The sequence below is a fragment of the Cucumis melo genome, chromosome 9 (assembly GCF_025177605.1).
Source record: "Cucumis melo cultivar AY chromosome 9, USDA_Cmelo_AY_1.0, whole genome shotgun sequence".
Classification (NCBI taxonomy): Eukaryota; Viridiplantae; Streptophyta; class Magnoliopsida; order Cucurbitales; family Cucurbitaceae; genus Cucumis; species Cucumis melo.
In genome coordinates, this window is record NC_066865.1 from 670,761 (window position 1) to 688,150 (window position 17,390).

The window sequence follows — 17,390 nt, forward strand, 5'->3', positions numbered from 1 at the left end:
AACATTATTTTCTTAAATTTAACCTATATTATATATTTACAAGAGCAACAACCATCCAATCAAACATCACATTTATATATCTTTTTTCCATGAAAAAAAAACTCCAAAATAGAAACCTTACCAAACATGAATACAATCAATCACACACACACATATAGAGAAATAATAATAACAATAATGCCAATAAATGTTCAACGTGAAAATCTCTAAAATATTTTTCTTTTTCTTTTTTTTGTTTTTTGTTTTTTTTGTTTTTTCAAAAGATACGTACCATGCCACGTGTCATAGTTTGACTCATGCTAGAAAAATAAAAAATATAAAAACGTGCCACGGTTCCTACCAATTGACAGCATCTTCCCACTTTAAATAGCAACTACCTCGAAGCCTCACTCTCAATCAATAACTCAATAATAAATAACAATTCCATCTCTCTCTCTCTCTCTCTCTCTATTTAAACCAACACAACAAACAAACCTTATTCTTATTATTATTCCTCACTCCCTCCCTTCCTCCCTCCATTTCCTTCTTCTATTTTCCAAAAATGGACCCCAATTACAGAGGCGTTCGTAAGCGCAAATGGGGAAAATGGGTTTCCGAAATCCGTGAACCGGGTAAAAAAACCAGGATTTGGCTCGGTAGTTACCATCTCCCCGAGATGGCTGCCGCTGCTTACGACGTCGCCGCCCTCCACCTCCGAGGCCCCGACGCCCGCCTCAACTTCCCTGACCTCGCTGACTCATTCCCCCGCCCTGCCAGCTCCTCCCCTGACCACATTCAGGCCGCCGCCCACATGGCTGCATTGCGCTTCGCTAACACCTGCAAACCCCCCGAACCCCCTGCGCCGGTTCGGGTGGGGCTGTCCCCTAGTCAGATTCAAGCGATCAATGAGTCGCCGTTGGATTCTCCGACGATGTGGATGCAGATGGCGGCGGAGGCGCTTTCTTTACAGCCTCGTGAATGGGATGATGAATATAACTATAATAACAACAACATGCAACTTCATCATCATTCTATTTGGGATTATTAATTATTCTAACTTATTTAATTCTTACTATTATTATTACTAATTAATTAACTACTTTTTTCCCACTTTAAATCATCATTTAATATAATTGCACAATACTGCTACTTATAAATTATGTAATTACTATTTTTATATCATTTTTATGTATAAGGTTTTAATTGTTATTAGAAGAAAAAAACGTGTGGATTTTTTATTATTAAATTCTTAATTGTTGATATTACTTAACATTATATAGTACGGCCTTAATCACTTTTTAGTATATTCAAATTCACTTTAAATAATTATTACTTCATATTTAACTAAATAAAATATGGTCGCTAGGTGTATGTAATTAATATGTTAGGGAAGGAATTTTTAGGGTTTTACGATGAAGGTAAGTGTGTGTACTCCGTGCTCTCTACTTTAGTTTAAACTCATCACTAAAGTTCACATGCAAAGAGTTCTTATAACTTGAGGTTATTATTTAGTGTGATGCTATTTATAAGGTATTCCTGCTTGGAGTAGGTCAATATCGATCAGTGGTGTGGTCTTTAAGGTTGTAAAGTATCGGTGACAAACTAATATAGCACGAACATTTTTGTTTTAATGAAAGAAACTCCATGAGCGTGCTCATCAACTAATCGATTGTGAGGAAGTGAGGACTTTACTTTTTTTTTCTCTCTTTTTTTTTTGTAAAAATAAAAAGGGGGGGTTACTGTTAAGTGTTAGTGTAAGAGTAGGTGTGGAGGGAAAAAGGGTTGAATTGAAAGAAACTGTATCAGCCGCCCAATCTTGAAAGTGGGGCCTAAATCATATGACTTTTTTTTTTCCATAACCGAACCTTCCTCTTCCCATCTCTTTCTTTCATCTTTTTTTTTTTTTTTCCTTTTATTCAATTCCAATTTTCATTAATTAAATTTCCAAAATATATTAAGGTTTATGTCACTAATCAATTCACATATACATGTACGTATACGATACTTGTTGATCTCAAATTTACTTCTATAAAAACCGATCTAAAATTCACGTAACAACAATGGTATAAAATCGTAATTTAGAAAAATAACTAAAAAAAAATATTTATCTTTTTTAAGTTATATACTTTTGTTTCATTTTAAAATTCACCAAGGATGGTAATTAAAAAAATTCAACTATTTGTAGTTATAAAGAATTCAATCTTTGTTTTTATTTTATTTTATTTTTTTCCTCTCTTTTTAAAACTATAGCAGTTAAGCTGCAATTAGATTTCATAGCTAAGTATATCATATTATTTCTAATTTATTAGGTAATTCTTAATTAGTTTAATCCATAGTCTTTTAAAATTATAGAATGTGTCATTAATTATTTAAAAAATTCAAGTAGATGAACATTTAAGATAAAATTATCAATTTTTATGAGTAGAATTAAAATAATGTAGATGCATTATTAATTATATTATTACTTTTATTAACATTATATATTTGGATACATGAACAAAGTAACTCAAGTGTACATATATACCTATTAGCTCATATGAATTCAACCTTTGATTATTTGGTAGATATTCAAGATATAAAATAATATCTTAATATCAACTAAGCTATATGGTATGGTTTACTAATGAGAATGATTAAACAATAATTTGACTATTGTTAATCTTATTGGTTAATTAGTATACCTAATAAAAATATTTGGTGAAATGTTAGTTTTAGGAAATCTCCATTTGATGAGAGAACTCAACTCCCACCCCCATGTGCTGTGAGACTAAGTATAGGGAGAATTTATATAAAAGGTCAAACCTTTGACTTTGCATTTACCAATTCTATGTAAAAAGGCTAAAGAAGTCAATATAAATGCAAGTTTGGAATTGGGAAATAATTAAATTATGTTGAATATATGAGATTGTCTATCAACTCCAAAAGTCCAAATTCCAAATTCACACCCAAATGAAACAACTTTAGCCTCTGTTATTGTCTTTGTATTTTGACTTGTAATGAAGATTTTGACATCAGGATTATTGGTGACCGATTAGGCTCTAAACGTCGGTTTAGAGGTTCATTGAGTATTTTGTTTAGGGATTTTGATAGAATGTTTATGCATTTTTCTGATTTTTTATGCTTTTTCTACTTCTTCATTGAATTTTTCTATGATGGCTATATAGATTAAAATGACAACTTTATCACGTATAACTTGAATGTTTGTTTAATTTGCTCACATTATGCCTATAGTCGTAACGATGGTATGCTTAATAATTTGAGTAATAAATAGTTTGAGTTATAGTTATAAATTGATATCTAGCATTACCAAAGTCCCTAAGTAACGATCTCCAGCAATTTTACAACGTTTTAAAATTCTTTTGGTATATTGATTGGATCAGATTGTTCTAAAACCAAAAATCACAAATATTAAAATCCATAATCTCTAAATTAATATAAGACCCATATTAAGTCAAATATACATATTTCAATTGTTTTTTGCACTGCCCATTTGTTTGGTTATTTCTCAAAGGTGTAGCATAGCCAGATTTTGACATTTTCTTATAAAGGAAAACATCGGTCATATACATTATTTAAACAGAAAAAATTCTAATACTATCGTAATACATATTATCGAGAGAGAAACCCAAGAATGGAGGAAAACGTGAGAAGTGATTCGTTAAAACCGAAAGCAAATTAGATATTTCACATTTTCAAAATGTCAAAATATGCATATTTAAAACAAAATGTCAATAACATACATAGAAGTTTTTGGATTTTGGGTTTAGTATGGACAATTTTCCAAATAGGAGGAGAGAGAAGACAAGAGAGATGAAAGGAACTTTTTTTTTCTCTTTACCTATTAGGTCATCAAATATAACAAAATCTATTTTATTACAAGTAAACCGAAAAACAAATATACCAATCTTTTAAACGTATTTTTCCAAAACGTAAGACAAAAAACATACTTTTCAAAGACTTAGAACCAAATACACGTCACTTCCGCTAAAAAAACATATATCTTTTTATTCTTTTCTAAAGTTACTTTGAATGACAAAAATATTAGAAATACTTTCTAAAAAATATAGCAAATTTTCATATGATATCAATAGATACTAAAGACTCCATCAACCTAAAATTTTGTTGTATTGATTTACATCCAAGTTTCAAGAAAGATATAGGAGAAAAAGGTTTTAATTTCCCAACACCAAATTGTTGTACTAAAAAAACATAGTTGATATCAGTAAAACTAAGTGAGACATGGATGGTCTATACTACGTAAATTTTGCAAAAGCTAAGTAGTAGCTTTTTGAATCAGCAATTGCGGTTGAGTTATGCCACAACAGAAAAGCTTGTAGTACTCCATTTATAATATGCCTTCTTCTATATTATGGTTCGTAGTTATCTAAAAGTAGTAGCTTCATCAATTATTAATAAGTTGTAATGCATACTTTGATAGGGTCTTATTTACAGTCCTTCATCACACAAGCTGAGAAAAGCAATTTCACACTGCTTTAATTGACTTCGATTCTTGCGAGTCGGGTGGATGACACTTTAAGAAAAGTATGCTAACAACTAGCTTTACTCCGAAGCAACTACCGTGTTTAGAACATGGTTTACTCATCATCTAGTTCAGTTTCTATGCTGCATTGTAAAATAAATGAATAAATTTGATTTTTGTTTATTCTGCTTCGAAAACAACCGTTTAGAAAGAAATTATTCTGCAAGATCAAACCTGGAGGAGAAACTGCAAATGATCTTTTTCTCCTGTTCTCATTTGAAGGTTGCTAATGCTGCAGTTTGCAAATTCCCGGTATCTGCGACAAGATGATTTACATCATGAGATGGTAGAACACAACAAGAAAACATTATGAACAAGTGAAGTCTTCACTTTTTCCATCATCAAACCCTTTTGTTAAGGAACTTAAAAGATTTAACGTCTCATAGTAATGAGGTTTGCAATTTGATACTGACCTCAACGCCATTTGGACCTATCCGATTGCGAGAAAGAAAATTTAGTATCAGACTTGAGAACTCTTCTGGTGTATCTTCCTGTACAGTTCAAACAATAACTTCAGCTGAACAAAACATAGTAGTAGGGGCTGCAGGATGGAAGAGAAGTTTGCGATTTTGAAACAAAGTAAAACCTGAATAGCATGGCCAGTGTTCCTGACTACCACCATCTGAAACTTCCCTTGCATTTGACCAATTGTTAGTGTTCTGTCATAAAACATGGTAAAGTTTTTTTAGAACCTCTACTTAAAAAATGGGCGAGTACTATAATAGATGAACTTGATGGTTTAGAGGGCATGTTTACTACTAACTTGTCCAATCTGTCAGCTCCCGCTAGAAGCAAAAGCTTTGGAACAGAACATGAAAGAAACTTTTCAGAAAGCCCCTCATACCTGCAAGAATATTATCCAATTTACTAAATAGAATGAATCAAGAGGCCACAAAAACCAAAAGAAAGTCATAAATTCGACCAAGAAGTTGTAAGTCATCAGAGAAAAGGAGTTAACGTAATAAAAATCTGAAGTAGAAGCATTTTCAGCCATAATTAACTTGGATTTATCATTTATGCAATCCACATCCTTCACACCTTCTAATTTCACGCTTGAACAAAGAGGAGAACACTCTCTGATTTACTGATTTTCATAGGACAAATCTATTTCACCATTATTTCAGATGCTAAAAATCATTTTTTCTATTTTTTTTTTTTTTTTTTTTTTTTTTTTTGGTAATAAGATGATACTGAGAATGGAACTAAAGAAAGATTGCTGCACGTCAACCTGAGAAACTTATATGAATGAGACTAGGAAAACTTATATATCTTCTTGAACAGCCAACTTAAAAAAAAAATTCAATTATATATTGTTTCTCCTATTCTTGCCAAGTGGGGGGGCTTTATGCATCCTCTCTTTCCTGAATACTCTAATTTGAATTCCAATTAAAGAAAAAAGGAAAGGGGAAAGAGGGAGGGGTCGGGAATTGCAATTCATACAAAACATAAGGACCAATTAAAATGTGGTTGCAAAAGGACTGATTAAATCATACATAACAACAAAAAGACTGATTAAAATCACAGATATTCATTTTCATACCAGCTCTTCCAATACTGTTCCGTTTTCTCCAGTTTTGCTCGGTAAGTATAGCTGCACCACAAATTCAGATGATTCGTGGATAAAAAAGTAAAATCAAAGGTAAATATGAACAAGTTTTTAGCATGCTACTCAATGAACAATATAATTGATTACAAGTAACCTACCATTTCTTTGAATCATCGTATGTGAGTGTAGAGGGAATTGATACACGGGCAGATTCGATATTCCTCATCGAACCTCCTTTTACGCTCCATTCAATCTACAAATTATGCATTATTTAATTGATTAAAAGAATCAAACTATACTACAATAAGCTAACGAATAGAAGAACCCATTTTAATAGAAGAATATGGCAGATCAAACTATGATATTTCACCTATGGTCCAAAACTGTCAGATGAGGAAAACATTAATTTAATATGAAACCTCCAACTGGTGGTGGTGATATTAAATAATTAGTTGCATAAAAATTTAATAATAATATCAGATAACTAGATGTAGATAGACAAATCCAGCAGACAAATGAAACCAACAAGGATCCAAAGCCATAGAGATAATAGAAGAAAGCCGTCTATATTATTTTCTTACCCTACAGGTAAGTAATAGACTAACATCCCTGAACCCTTAACAATTGACATTCACCAAGTAACAAGACACCAATTTCTAGAAACAAAACATCCAACTAGAGGTTGATGGTGAAGTGCCACTATTTACATTATGATTTCTGCAACTAAAAGCATAATATACATTAATCTTGGAATATAATGTATTCTACAGGCAGATGGAACTACATTTATGTTCTAGAGGCATTTGTTGATCAGTTCTTTTCAAAAAGGAAAAAAAAAACTGTTTTTATTAATTAAAAACACTTGCTAATACAATATTAGGTCATGTAGAAGGTAACTGATCAACACTGAGTCATTACCATCTATAATTATTTTAGCACTCTTTTGACTGGAAATGTGATACTTAAGATTTCTACCCACGGTTTTATCTTTGACCCTGTTTGGAAAACATTTGTTTCTTTGTTTTGGTTTTTGAAAATTTTGTTTATAAACACAACTTCCACCTATAAGTAAGTTTCTATGCTTTGTTATTCACTTCCCACTTTGTTTTAAAAAACAAAGCTTTTTTTTTCCTTCTTATTGGGAGTAGTTTTCGAAAATTTGATCCTGTTTTTAGAATTCAAGTTTTTCTTAAGAAGTGTGAGCACAATAGTATGAAACTCAGAAGAAAATAAGCATATATTTCAAAAACAAAATGTCCAAAGAAAAATAAACCTAAGAAATAAGTGTCATCTTGGAGAAACAAATAAAGAAACATATGAATAATGTTCCAGATCAAGGATAATAGTGTACCGCTTTCTCAACACTAGAAAAATGTTTCATCCTGTTGGATAAGATTTTTTGCATATGAATCAATGAAGCCATGGCAGTTCCCTGAAATCAAAAAGTTGTAGGAAAGCTGAAAATTGCAAAATATGACCATAACCCGTTATTTTGGAAATACCAACACAACAGTTAAACATACCTCCACAACGTCCACAACCACTAAACCAGCTAGGCTAGGTAATGCTCTCTTGGCAGCAACATGTACAGCAACCGAACCTCCCATACTTTTTCAAACCATTCCAACGAACTTAATAAATTTTATTAAAATTGGCACAATCTTACTAGAAATATAATTTAAAGATGATATCAAATTTTTAAGTTTTACAAAGAAACAGTAGATGTAGTGTAGAGATGCACCTTAGTTCTATCCACCCAAGTAACACTCAAAAACACATTGAACAAAATTTCTCTTTTCTTCTTCTTTCTTTCTGTCTTTTCTTTTTTTCTTTTAAAAAGATACTCTTCCATTTAGAAAAAAATAAAAGAGTAAACAAAAAATACAAAAACAAAAACAATAAACGAAAAAACTAAAAGGAGCCCAACTAACCCCAAGAAGGGCTCTAGTCAAGCAAACTAAGGCCTATGGGAAAGTTACAGAAATCTTAACACATAAAGACAAGTATGAAATCTTACAAGGACCACCTCCCTTACAGATCTTTAAACCAATCTAAAATATTTTGTTATTGTTGCTCTAAAGCCCCACAAAATAGCACAAAAAGAATCAAACCAAAGCCTGCTACCCTTGTCCTGTAAGGGAGAGTAAGAAACACACTCCTCTATCAAAACTCTGCAACCCCTTGGTCAAGCCATACTTGAGGGAAACTGTGAGTCTGTGACAAACCTTATACCTTTCATTAGACATTGTTTGGACCTTTCCGTAATACTCTCTCTTCAACATTTGGGAGATTGGGCTACAAAGCAAACAGTTTTATAAAGGAAGTAGAGCTTGGTAAATGACGAGGTGCTTGAGCATTCCATATTTCCATGCTTCATCCTATGCTCACTCTCAGACTTATTTTGTCACAATAGTCCTTTTGCAACAATCCAAGATGGGGCAGTTTCTTATAAACTCAGCCTTTTGGATCTTTCAGTGCACTCTTCATTCTAGACATAATTTTTTTGTTTCTACTTATTTATACTTTTCTTTAGGGACAAAACTGGCTAACTAACCAAAAGATACACTACCTGTGACCAACAAGCACGATTGCAGGAGGTGAATCTCCATACATGGTCTTTATAACTGCCACAACATCATTGCACATAGTCTGCAAATTTATTTAAAAAAAAAGAAGGAAAAAAACTTGTAAATGGCAAATGAGTCCCACCAGTCCACCTCAGTAGAGAACTTACAAACTAAAGATGACAGAACAGTCATTGAATTAGCATATCAGTACCTCAATTGATAAGTCAAGATCATTCTCAGAAGATGATTTACCATGTCCTCTGAAGTCCATTGCAACTACTCTAGCCTTTTTCTTTATAATACCAGCTGATAGAGCAAAAGAAAGCCTAGTGAAATAATTTTTGACAATTAGCCAGGTAAGTGAGAATTATAGTACAAAACAAACCAGAAATGTATACAGGAATACTGAATTCAAAAGGCAAAATAAATTGAATATCGAACTAAGTTACTGGTACAATACGTACATGATGCATTTTACTGGAAATATGTAAACATCAAAACACAGAAGTAGATTTGGAAAACTTAGGATACCCACTTAAAAGGCATGACTGAAATAACAGTATGTCAAAACCCAAAGTACTTTTGTCTTAACTTTAAGTCTCAAGTTAGTCAACAACATTTAATAGCTAAAATAAAATTAAAATGTAGACAGAGCAATCCATAAAGTGAAGACATTTTTTTCTTAGAGGGAGTCGTTGCTTCATATGGAATATCTAATAAATAAGATGTCGATCATAACTCCATCATGTAATGAAAAGTTGTTAACTAACCACCTACTTCGAGAAGCAGTTAGATTGAGTCAAAGCTGTGGGCCTGTAGCACTTACGAATATGGGTGTCCATGAAAATAAAACTAGACAATTTAGAAGGAAGAAAAATTACAAGTGTAAGGGATAAATATTACATACCCAGAATAGCCTCCTCCATGCAGACAAAATACAACTGGCCCTTCCTTTCCAGCCATGTAGACATGAAAGACCTAAAAGTATGATGCATGTTAGGAAAAAGAGAACAAGTCCTGAAAGTCCACATCTATCTTTGCATATATGTATGCAAGTCTCTATAGTCTGAATTCTGAAATATGCATTCTTTTTTTCTTTTTCTTTTATTCCTAATTTTTTCTTAAACCCAACTTTCACTGAAAGAAAAATTGAAAGAATAAGAAGCCATCCAAAGAGAAAGCTCCAATCAAGAACTCTTGAGTAAGTTAATACTAACCTCATTTGAGTTTGGAATGGAAATATCATCCTCTCGGTCAAAATACCCAAGCCAATCTTGGGGCAAGTATTTCTGTGAAAAATATCTGCGAGACAACATAGAATCAAAGTCTAAATCCAAACGCCATAATAAAAATATATATCACCTTTAAACCAAAAAAGGTCCCATCCCAACATGATCTTCATGCATTCAAATAAAAGAGCAGTAAAATCAATTACATGAAAACTTATAATAGAAGGATTTTTTTATAAGAAATACAACTTTCCCTGAGAAGTGAGAAAAAATGAAAGGAGTATTTTGGGCCATTGACATGAGTTGAGTTTTTAACTCAAAACAATGTTTGACCAACTAACTTCCTAAGTCGGAGTTAGATAACTCAACTCCATCAATTTCAACACTTTCCTTTTTTCTCTCTCTTCCACCCTCCAATGTTTTCAATGACTCCACCCACTGATGACCAACTCTGGCAACAATTGTCGTTGGTGACATGCTCTGACGACCACCCCTGATAGCCAACTCCAATAACGACTATTGTTGGCAACACGCTTCGACCACCACTTCTTGTAGCCAAACTCCGACAACAACCTTTGGCAACTAACTCTGAGTCTCTAACAATCATCTCTAGTGACCACCTTGACATCCAACTCCACATAATTACCACCTCCAGCAACTAACTTCGACAATCACCTCTGGTGACCAACTCTATGATCATCTCCAACAACCAACTCAACCGATCATATATTTTCAATTTTTACTTTTTTAAAAAGAAAAAAAAAGATCAATGGAAGTGTTTTTAAATAAAAAAATTAAAATTATTAGATAATGTGTTCCATAGTCATTTCATATAATAGTTTATAACCTTATGTTATAAACTATTGGTTTACCCACAAGGCTTCATAAAATTGGCAATAGGTTTTCTCCGTTATACTCATGATCATCCTTTCATCTAGCGAATGTGAGGCTTTGATTGCATTTCCAACACCAACATACATACATAATAAACCGTAACCTACTATTTGACACAAGATGACATACAAAGTTGTAAACACATTGATGGCCTACTTTGTTTGTACATACTACACTCAATACATTCCACTAATTAGAAGCATCACATGCACAAATTTGTAAAAGAATTGCCAAAAAAGAGAAACAATTGAAATGTATGATCAAAGTAAACCTTAAGCCTATGACATGTGTAGAATTATTAAATAAAAATATTTTAAAAAGGAATAGTTACCAAAAAAATGTATTATCTTGGTTAGAGAAAATTGCACAAGATACCCTTGACTTCATAATTCAATTTTGCGTCCGAAACACAAACTTCCTAACTCGAACAAAAGAATTCAGCACCCCAAATATAGACATAAACTTCAAACATATAAACGCAAGACTCATAACTCAACTCAGTCTCCAAAATAAAACAGCTCCGGAAGGAATCTCGTTCTCCACAACGGAAGGTAAACTGATCAAAGATGATAAGAGCTTCGTTCTTGTCAAACTTTGACACACATTAATAACTAAGATCTTATATTGAAAGAAAAGAACATGATATAGGAAGTAAAGAAGAAACCTCTTGACACTGATTAGTTTAGTACAATAACATTTCAGCTTCTTTCTACCAAATTCAATACAAGATCTTTTTTCCTAAAAAATAGCCTGCTGTTGTATTTCATTCTACAGTTTGTTTCCAATATATCACCAGAAACTTCTTTTTATGAATCTATCAAAAGATGCTCCATGGATTAATCATGGTGTGAATACAACGACCACATATCCAACCAAGAATGGTTCTAATCGAAATATTTACTCTCCAGAAAGAAAAGAAAAGAAAACAATAGAGATTTGGGTTACAAGGAGTTAAAATAATTCGAACCAAAGAAATTCATTCAAGAAAATGAAGGCATTGTTTCAATTTTCCATTCATTAACAGATCTCCCGATTCAATTCTAAACAATTCAGCAGAAATAAAAGGTTGGATAGTCCATGCAGATATTCTGAAAACATAGTGCGGCAACGTGAGAGTGGGGAAAGGGAGGCATCAATAAATTTGAGAACTTACATATTCTTAGAGCGCTGAGGCTTGGAAGCGAAGACCGATATAAGATTCCTTTGTGGTAGTCCTTGATCTTCAGAAACATCTTCGGGAAGGGAACCGAGATTAGAAGATGATAATTCCATTGAGCGATTGATCGATTGCTTCAAGATCAATTGATTGTTCGGTTTAACAAAAACGAAACGATAGGTACGATGGAACGGATTCCAGATTACAAACCAAAACGTGTCTGCAAAAGTGGAAGAAAAAGAGAGATAAACATATCGGAGATTCGGGGGTTGCCGGAATGCCTACAGTTGGGCCGTCCATCGTCCGGCTAAGCCCAGCCCACTGCCTCATAAGGGTACATTGGGCTTTTCGCAGTGATTTAGGAAATTTTTCTTCATTTTCAACCTTTACGTTAATATTAAAAAAAATAGTCATTATCTCAAACTCAATTGGCATTTGAACCTCTAAGTTTTAATCCCCACCTCTAATACTTTTTACATTGTATTATATACTCTTTTTTTCACCTAGTTACCTTGTTAGACTTATATTTTCTGAATTTTCAAAAATAAAGTTTTGTAAATGCTTATTATCTGTTTATAAATTAATTTAATTGACATGTTGAGTTGACAATTTCTACTCATTCTATACTTTTTTCCCGTGAAGTAAAACTTTCAATTATCCTCATTCACATTATTCACAGCTTCTCTTCCTTTTACTCTCATGGTTCCAGAGCTCAAAAATTACTTTACTAATCCCAAGTTAGTTTACACATTAACATTAGGGTAAAAACAAAGCAATTTCAATTCTCTAAGAGTGAGTTCAAATCTTTTCTTTTAACTGTTCATCAATATCTTAAAACCCCTTGATAGTTACATAAATGAAAAGACCCCGATAGGAAAATCTTTGATTAGATTTAAAGAACTCATGGGGCTTGAAATGGATCAAATTACTGAATACTAACAAGTTGTGCAAATAATATCATAGACCAAATGAAGTGAAAATAATTCATAATGCGTAGAAATATTAGAGAAGAACAAAGTTCTCAAAATAATCCAATATCAAAGCATGAAAAACTGTGGCAACTAAAAACCAAATAGGTTGTTAATAAAATCCCCATAACAAAAAGGCAAGCGAGTTCCCTAATTCAAACATATTTAAAGCAAAACTTCTAAGAAGGATTTAACATTCTTTCTGATAAAATAGTGATAGATAGATAAGGTTTAAGTAACTCAATCTTCATCCTCTTCATCTCCATCTCCTCCAGCAGCCTTCTTTGCGGCAGCCTTCTGGTTCTTTCTCTTCACTCTTCCAGGACGACCACCTCCGAATGGACTTGTGAGGGAGAAGTCGATGTGCTTCTGGGAGTCTACTCTCACCATGAAAGAAGGAATGTTCACCACCTGCCTTCCAACCCTAAGAAAGACAGAGGAGAGAAATGTGACAAATGAAATTATTAAAAAGTACTTCATGAATAACACAAATATACCAATAGCAGAAAAATGCATTGAAGATCCTTATCTTATAAAAATAAATCTTAGTATAAGAACTAGAATAAAAGAAATGTTAAAGCAATTGGCTTTTGGTCTTACGCTTCTAAAGACTTTTAAGTGCTTCTATACCAGCCAAAGTGAGCTAGGCGCTCAAATTGGCATGACCACCATCTCTGGAGGTCGGAGGTAAAATCCCCACCGCAGTTATACTAAAAAAAGGCTTCTATACCAAGCATCTGGGGTAAAAGCAATACAAACACCTTTTAAGTCCTTGTGGCTCCCCTTTTCTTCAGAAAATCCAATTATATTGTTTTCAGATCATGAGATGAGTAAAGATTCAAAAACCCCCAAGCCATTTCGTCAAAAATATCTTACCTTGCCAGAAATTTTTGCAACAACAAATGGAAATTTATCCAAGCCAAAAACACTACTACCAAATATAAAGATAAATAATCAAAAACATTAATGAAATTATTTTGAAAGCAGCACCACATATATGATGTCTGTAACAGCTGACAGTTGATCACAGACCACTGAGAATTTCATAAAATGATAATTAAGAAAACCATAATAGCTAATGTAAGGAAAAGAATGCTCTTAGTAGAAAAGGCAATGAAATCGATTATACCTAATATGCTTCTGCCTGATGAGCACTCTAGCATGGTGGATAGACTTGGCCATACCAGACTTGAACACGAGAGTTTGGAGACGACGCTCAAGGAAATTCTCCACAGTAAGAGCCAAGACATAATCGAGCTTGTTCTGACTCTCATCCAAGAGACCATATCTGTTCATCCTCCTAAGGAGAGCCTCTCCTTCAAAAATCCTACGCGGATTCTTTTCATCGAGTGTTAAAAGCATCCGGGCATTGTTTCGGATTCGGCTCAAAGCATACTGAACCCTCCATAACTCCCTCTTACAACGAAGCCCATATTCTCCAACCAATTTCAACTCTGCATCCAGACGCTCCTTCTCATAAGGACGTCGGGGTTTCTTGAACGTCTTCCCATCTATTTAATGATAGAACCCACACTTAAATCGGCATATCTCTCAGCAAAAGCAACAAGAAAAAAAGTATTGTTTTTCAGAAAAAAAAATTAACTATGCCATGAACATAAACTCCATATGATGCAGTACAAAAAATCCAACAGGAGAAAATGTAATTAGAACATTCTCAATGATTCTACAATATGTTCCAATATCACCGATTCTACAACAAGTGAAACTTAGATCAGCAACTGAAAATGAGTTATAAAACTAATGTAAAAGGAATCAAATCCATTCGAAAGTTTCCAGCTCTACCGATGAGAAAAGTAAGGTAAACACAATCAGAGAAGCAGCAGAGAAACGGAAGTTGGAAAATTTTGAGAATGACGAAAATAATTGAAAGACATGATAAGGAATTATACATACAATTCCTATAGAAGGAAACGTGCACCATGATCTCTTCTCTGCTACGGCTGCACTAACAGAATGATCTCCACTGCCAGAGAAAGAAGAAGGGAGGAGGAGAAGGGGGAAGAAAGGTATATGAAGAGCGGCTAGGGTTTGCTAGGGTTTTTTACAATTTCGTTCTTTTATTTTTATTTTTCTTTTTTTGTAAACTTGGGCTGGGCAGTGTGGGCCGTGGGTAGAATGAATTGGGCCGCTAGCGAGCGATAAAAGTTCAGGAAAGGGAAATTTGTGGAAATAGGAAATATAAGAATAGAAAAATAGCAACTGTTATTTTTCTATAATTCATGGGAAAACTAACTGTCATAAATATTTTCTAACTTTTCTTTCTCGAAATTACCCCTCCACATATGACAATTGTTCATATATAAATACAGTGTATATTTGTTGATATCAAAAAATCAAACAAAATACCACATATCACGAGTATTTGTAAATACACTGACTTATGACAATTATTAACTAAATCAAAAAATTATTATATTTTTTTAACAATCTCTAAACATATTCAATTAGTTTCAACGTCCCCTAATTATGACGATAAAAATCAACAAATTAACGAAAAATAATTTTAAATATTCAATTTTTTATTTTCCAATTTATAGATTCAAAATTGAATCTCTCCCTGAAATCATGTAAGAGATAATGCAATAATTAATTATTATGATAAAAATTAAGAAATTAATAAAAAATAATTTCAAATATTCAATTTTTTTCTTTTTAGAATTATAGATTCAAAATTGAATCTCTCGTTAAATTCATGCCAAAGATAATGCAATAATTAATTATTAGAATAAACATTAAGAAATTAACGAAAAAAAATTTAAAAGATTCAATTTTTTACTCACCACATACCAATCATTTCCTAAAATCATGGCAAATATAATGCAAATAATTATCTTTGGTAAATTAGTTAAGTTTAAATTCAAAATTCAGTCCCTCTTTAAAATAATGTCACATACAATGCAATAATTAATTATTAGGATAAACATTAAGAAATTAACAGAAGGTATACGAAGAGCGGCTAGGGTTTGCTAGGGTTTTTTACAATTTAGTTCTTTTATTTTTATTACTTTTTTATTTTGTAAACCTGGGATGGGCAGTGTGGACCGTGGGTATAATGAATTGGGCCACTAAGGAGCGATAAGAGTTCAGGAAATTAGGGGTGAGCATGGTGGGCCAAAAAACCGAAACGAACGATCGAAACCGAAGAAACCGAAGTCGGACGGTCGGAATAATAAGGTTGGCGGTCGGTTTTTGGTTCTAGGAACTCAAAAACCGAGAGGTCGGTCGGTTGATTTTGAACCAACCCATGTAATTTTTTTAAAATAATATATATACTATATTATATAATTATAAGTTTAGGTTTAAAAAGAGAAATAAAATAAAATAATGCAATTCTTAATTTTTAAAATAGTCTATCAAAGAAAATTTTGCTCCAACCATAAACCACATAATATTTGTAAAAGAAATTCAAAGGACAAAGAAAAAAAGAATTTGAATCTATATATTTCACATTTAAAAAAACAAAGAAAGAAAGAAAGGGAGGAAAAGAAAAAAAGGAAATGAGGAAAAGAAAAGAAAGTTAGAAACATAGGAGGAGGAGAGAAGAAGAAGGAAGGAAGGAAGGAAGGAGAGAGGAAAAAAAACCAATCGACGGTTGGACCGGTCGGTTTTCTTGGAACCGGTGGTTGAAGCCGGTTTTCCAACTTTCGCGCCGACAAGGTGTCGGTTCGGGGGTGGTTTGGTCGGAAAACCGACCCCGACCGCCCGATGCTCACCCCTACTAGAAATTGTAGGAAATGCATATATAAGAAGATCCAATCTTTGAGAAATGCCTACTTTTCTAGTTTATACTTTAAGATCATCTCGATCGAGTGTGAATTCAAGGGCCGTTTGGTCCAAGGGTTATCAATGTGGCGTTGTGTTATGGTAACCTAACCCTTGTTTAGGGGAAGGTTATCATAACCTCTCTTCCCTCTCTCCCATTCTTCAATTCTCCTATAACTCAATCTCTTCAATTTTCCTATAAAACTACATTTTTAAATTCTTCCCCCAAACACATCTTTATCATAAAACCACCTTTTTAAATATTCCCCCAAACACATGTTAGGATAAAACTAGGTTTATCATAACAAACTTCCATAACTCAACCCTTCCCCAAACGGCTCTTAAATGATTTTATTTTTGACATTTTTAAAAATAGTAAAATATAAAAACTATTTACAAAATCTATCAAACTCTTTCGAGTTTATTAAAGTTTTTTTTTTTTTGTATTTTGTATATAGTTTCACTTTTTTCTGTTGTTATCCATAACAATTTTTCTTCTCTTGTTGTATTTCTTTTGCTATCATCTTGACCAAGTGTGATTTTTTATTTTTTTTTTCAGTATCTATTAAGCGACATCTTCAAAAATAGAAAAATATTGAAACTATTTATAAAATATACCAAAATTCATCTCTCTAATTCATTTAAGCTTTTTTTTTTTTTGCTATATATTGAAAAAAAAAATCTATTCATAAAAATTTTCTTTCTCTAATCGTATTTTGTGTTTTGAC

At 32.8% G+C, this 17,390-nt stretch overlaps 3 protein-coding genes across 5 annotated transcripts; 1 reads left to right on the forward strand and 2 right to left on the reverse strand.

Moving 5' to 3' along the window:
- The first annotated feature begins 474 nt into the window (after nucleotides 1-474).
- Nucleotides 475-1,220, forward strand: LOC103498680 (ethylene-responsive transcription factor ERF022-like). Its single transcript, XM_008461373.3, has one exon. The coding sequence runs from the start codon at nucleotides 542-544 to the stop codon at nucleotides 1,025-1,027; it is 486 nt and encodes a 161-aa protein (XP_008459595.1). The 5' UTR covers nucleotides 475-541; the 3' UTR covers nucleotides 1,028-1,220.
- Nucleotides 1,221-4,290: 3,070 nt separating this feature from the next.
- LOC103498681 (uncharacterized) lies at nucleotides 4,291-12,214 on the reverse strand. Of its 3 annotated transcripts, none has more exons than XR_007823653.1 (14): nucleotides 11,909-12,214; nucleotides 9,850-9,934; nucleotides 9,540-9,610; nucleotides 8,844-8,958; nucleotides 8,635-8,714; nucleotides 7,589-7,673; nucleotides 7,417-7,497; nucleotides 6,224-6,318; nucleotides 6,060-6,110; nucleotides 5,283-5,363; nucleotides 5,106-5,178; nucleotides 4,933-5,010; nucleotides 4,694-4,775; nucleotides 4,291-4,602 (listed from the first exon to the last, which is right to left on the reverse strand). XR_007823653.1 is itself a non-coding variant. In XM_051090113.1 (13 exons), exons 1-13 carry the CDS (start codon nucleotides 12,025-12,027, stop codon nucleotides 4,746-4,748), a joined length of 1,044 nt encoding a protein of 347 aa, XP_050946070.1. In that variant the 5' UTR covers nucleotides 12,028-12,214; the 3' UTR covers nucleotides 4,291-4,745. The 3 variants fall into 3 exon arrangements, 1 of the variants encoding a protein (XP_050946070.1); XR_007823654.1 differs by having other exon boundaries at nucleotides 8,844-8,938; nucleotides 11,909-12,140; XM_051090113.1 differs by having other exon boundaries at nucleotides 4,291-4,775.
- A 666-nt stretch (nucleotides 12,215-12,880) lies between these two features.
- Nucleotides 12,881-14,962, reverse strand: LOC103498678 (40S ribosomal protein S9-2). Its single transcript, XM_008461372.3, has 3 exons — nucleotides 14,794-14,962; nucleotides 14,009-14,390; nucleotides 12,881-13,303 (listed from the first exon to the last, which is right to left on the reverse strand). Exons 1-3 carry the CDS (start codon nucleotides 14,819-14,821, stop codon nucleotides 13,120-13,122), a joined length of 594 nt encoding a protein of 197 aa, XP_008459594.1. The 5' UTR covers nucleotides 14,822-14,962; the 3' UTR covers nucleotides 12,881-13,119.
- Nucleotides 14,963-17,390: the final 2,428 nt, after the last annotated feature.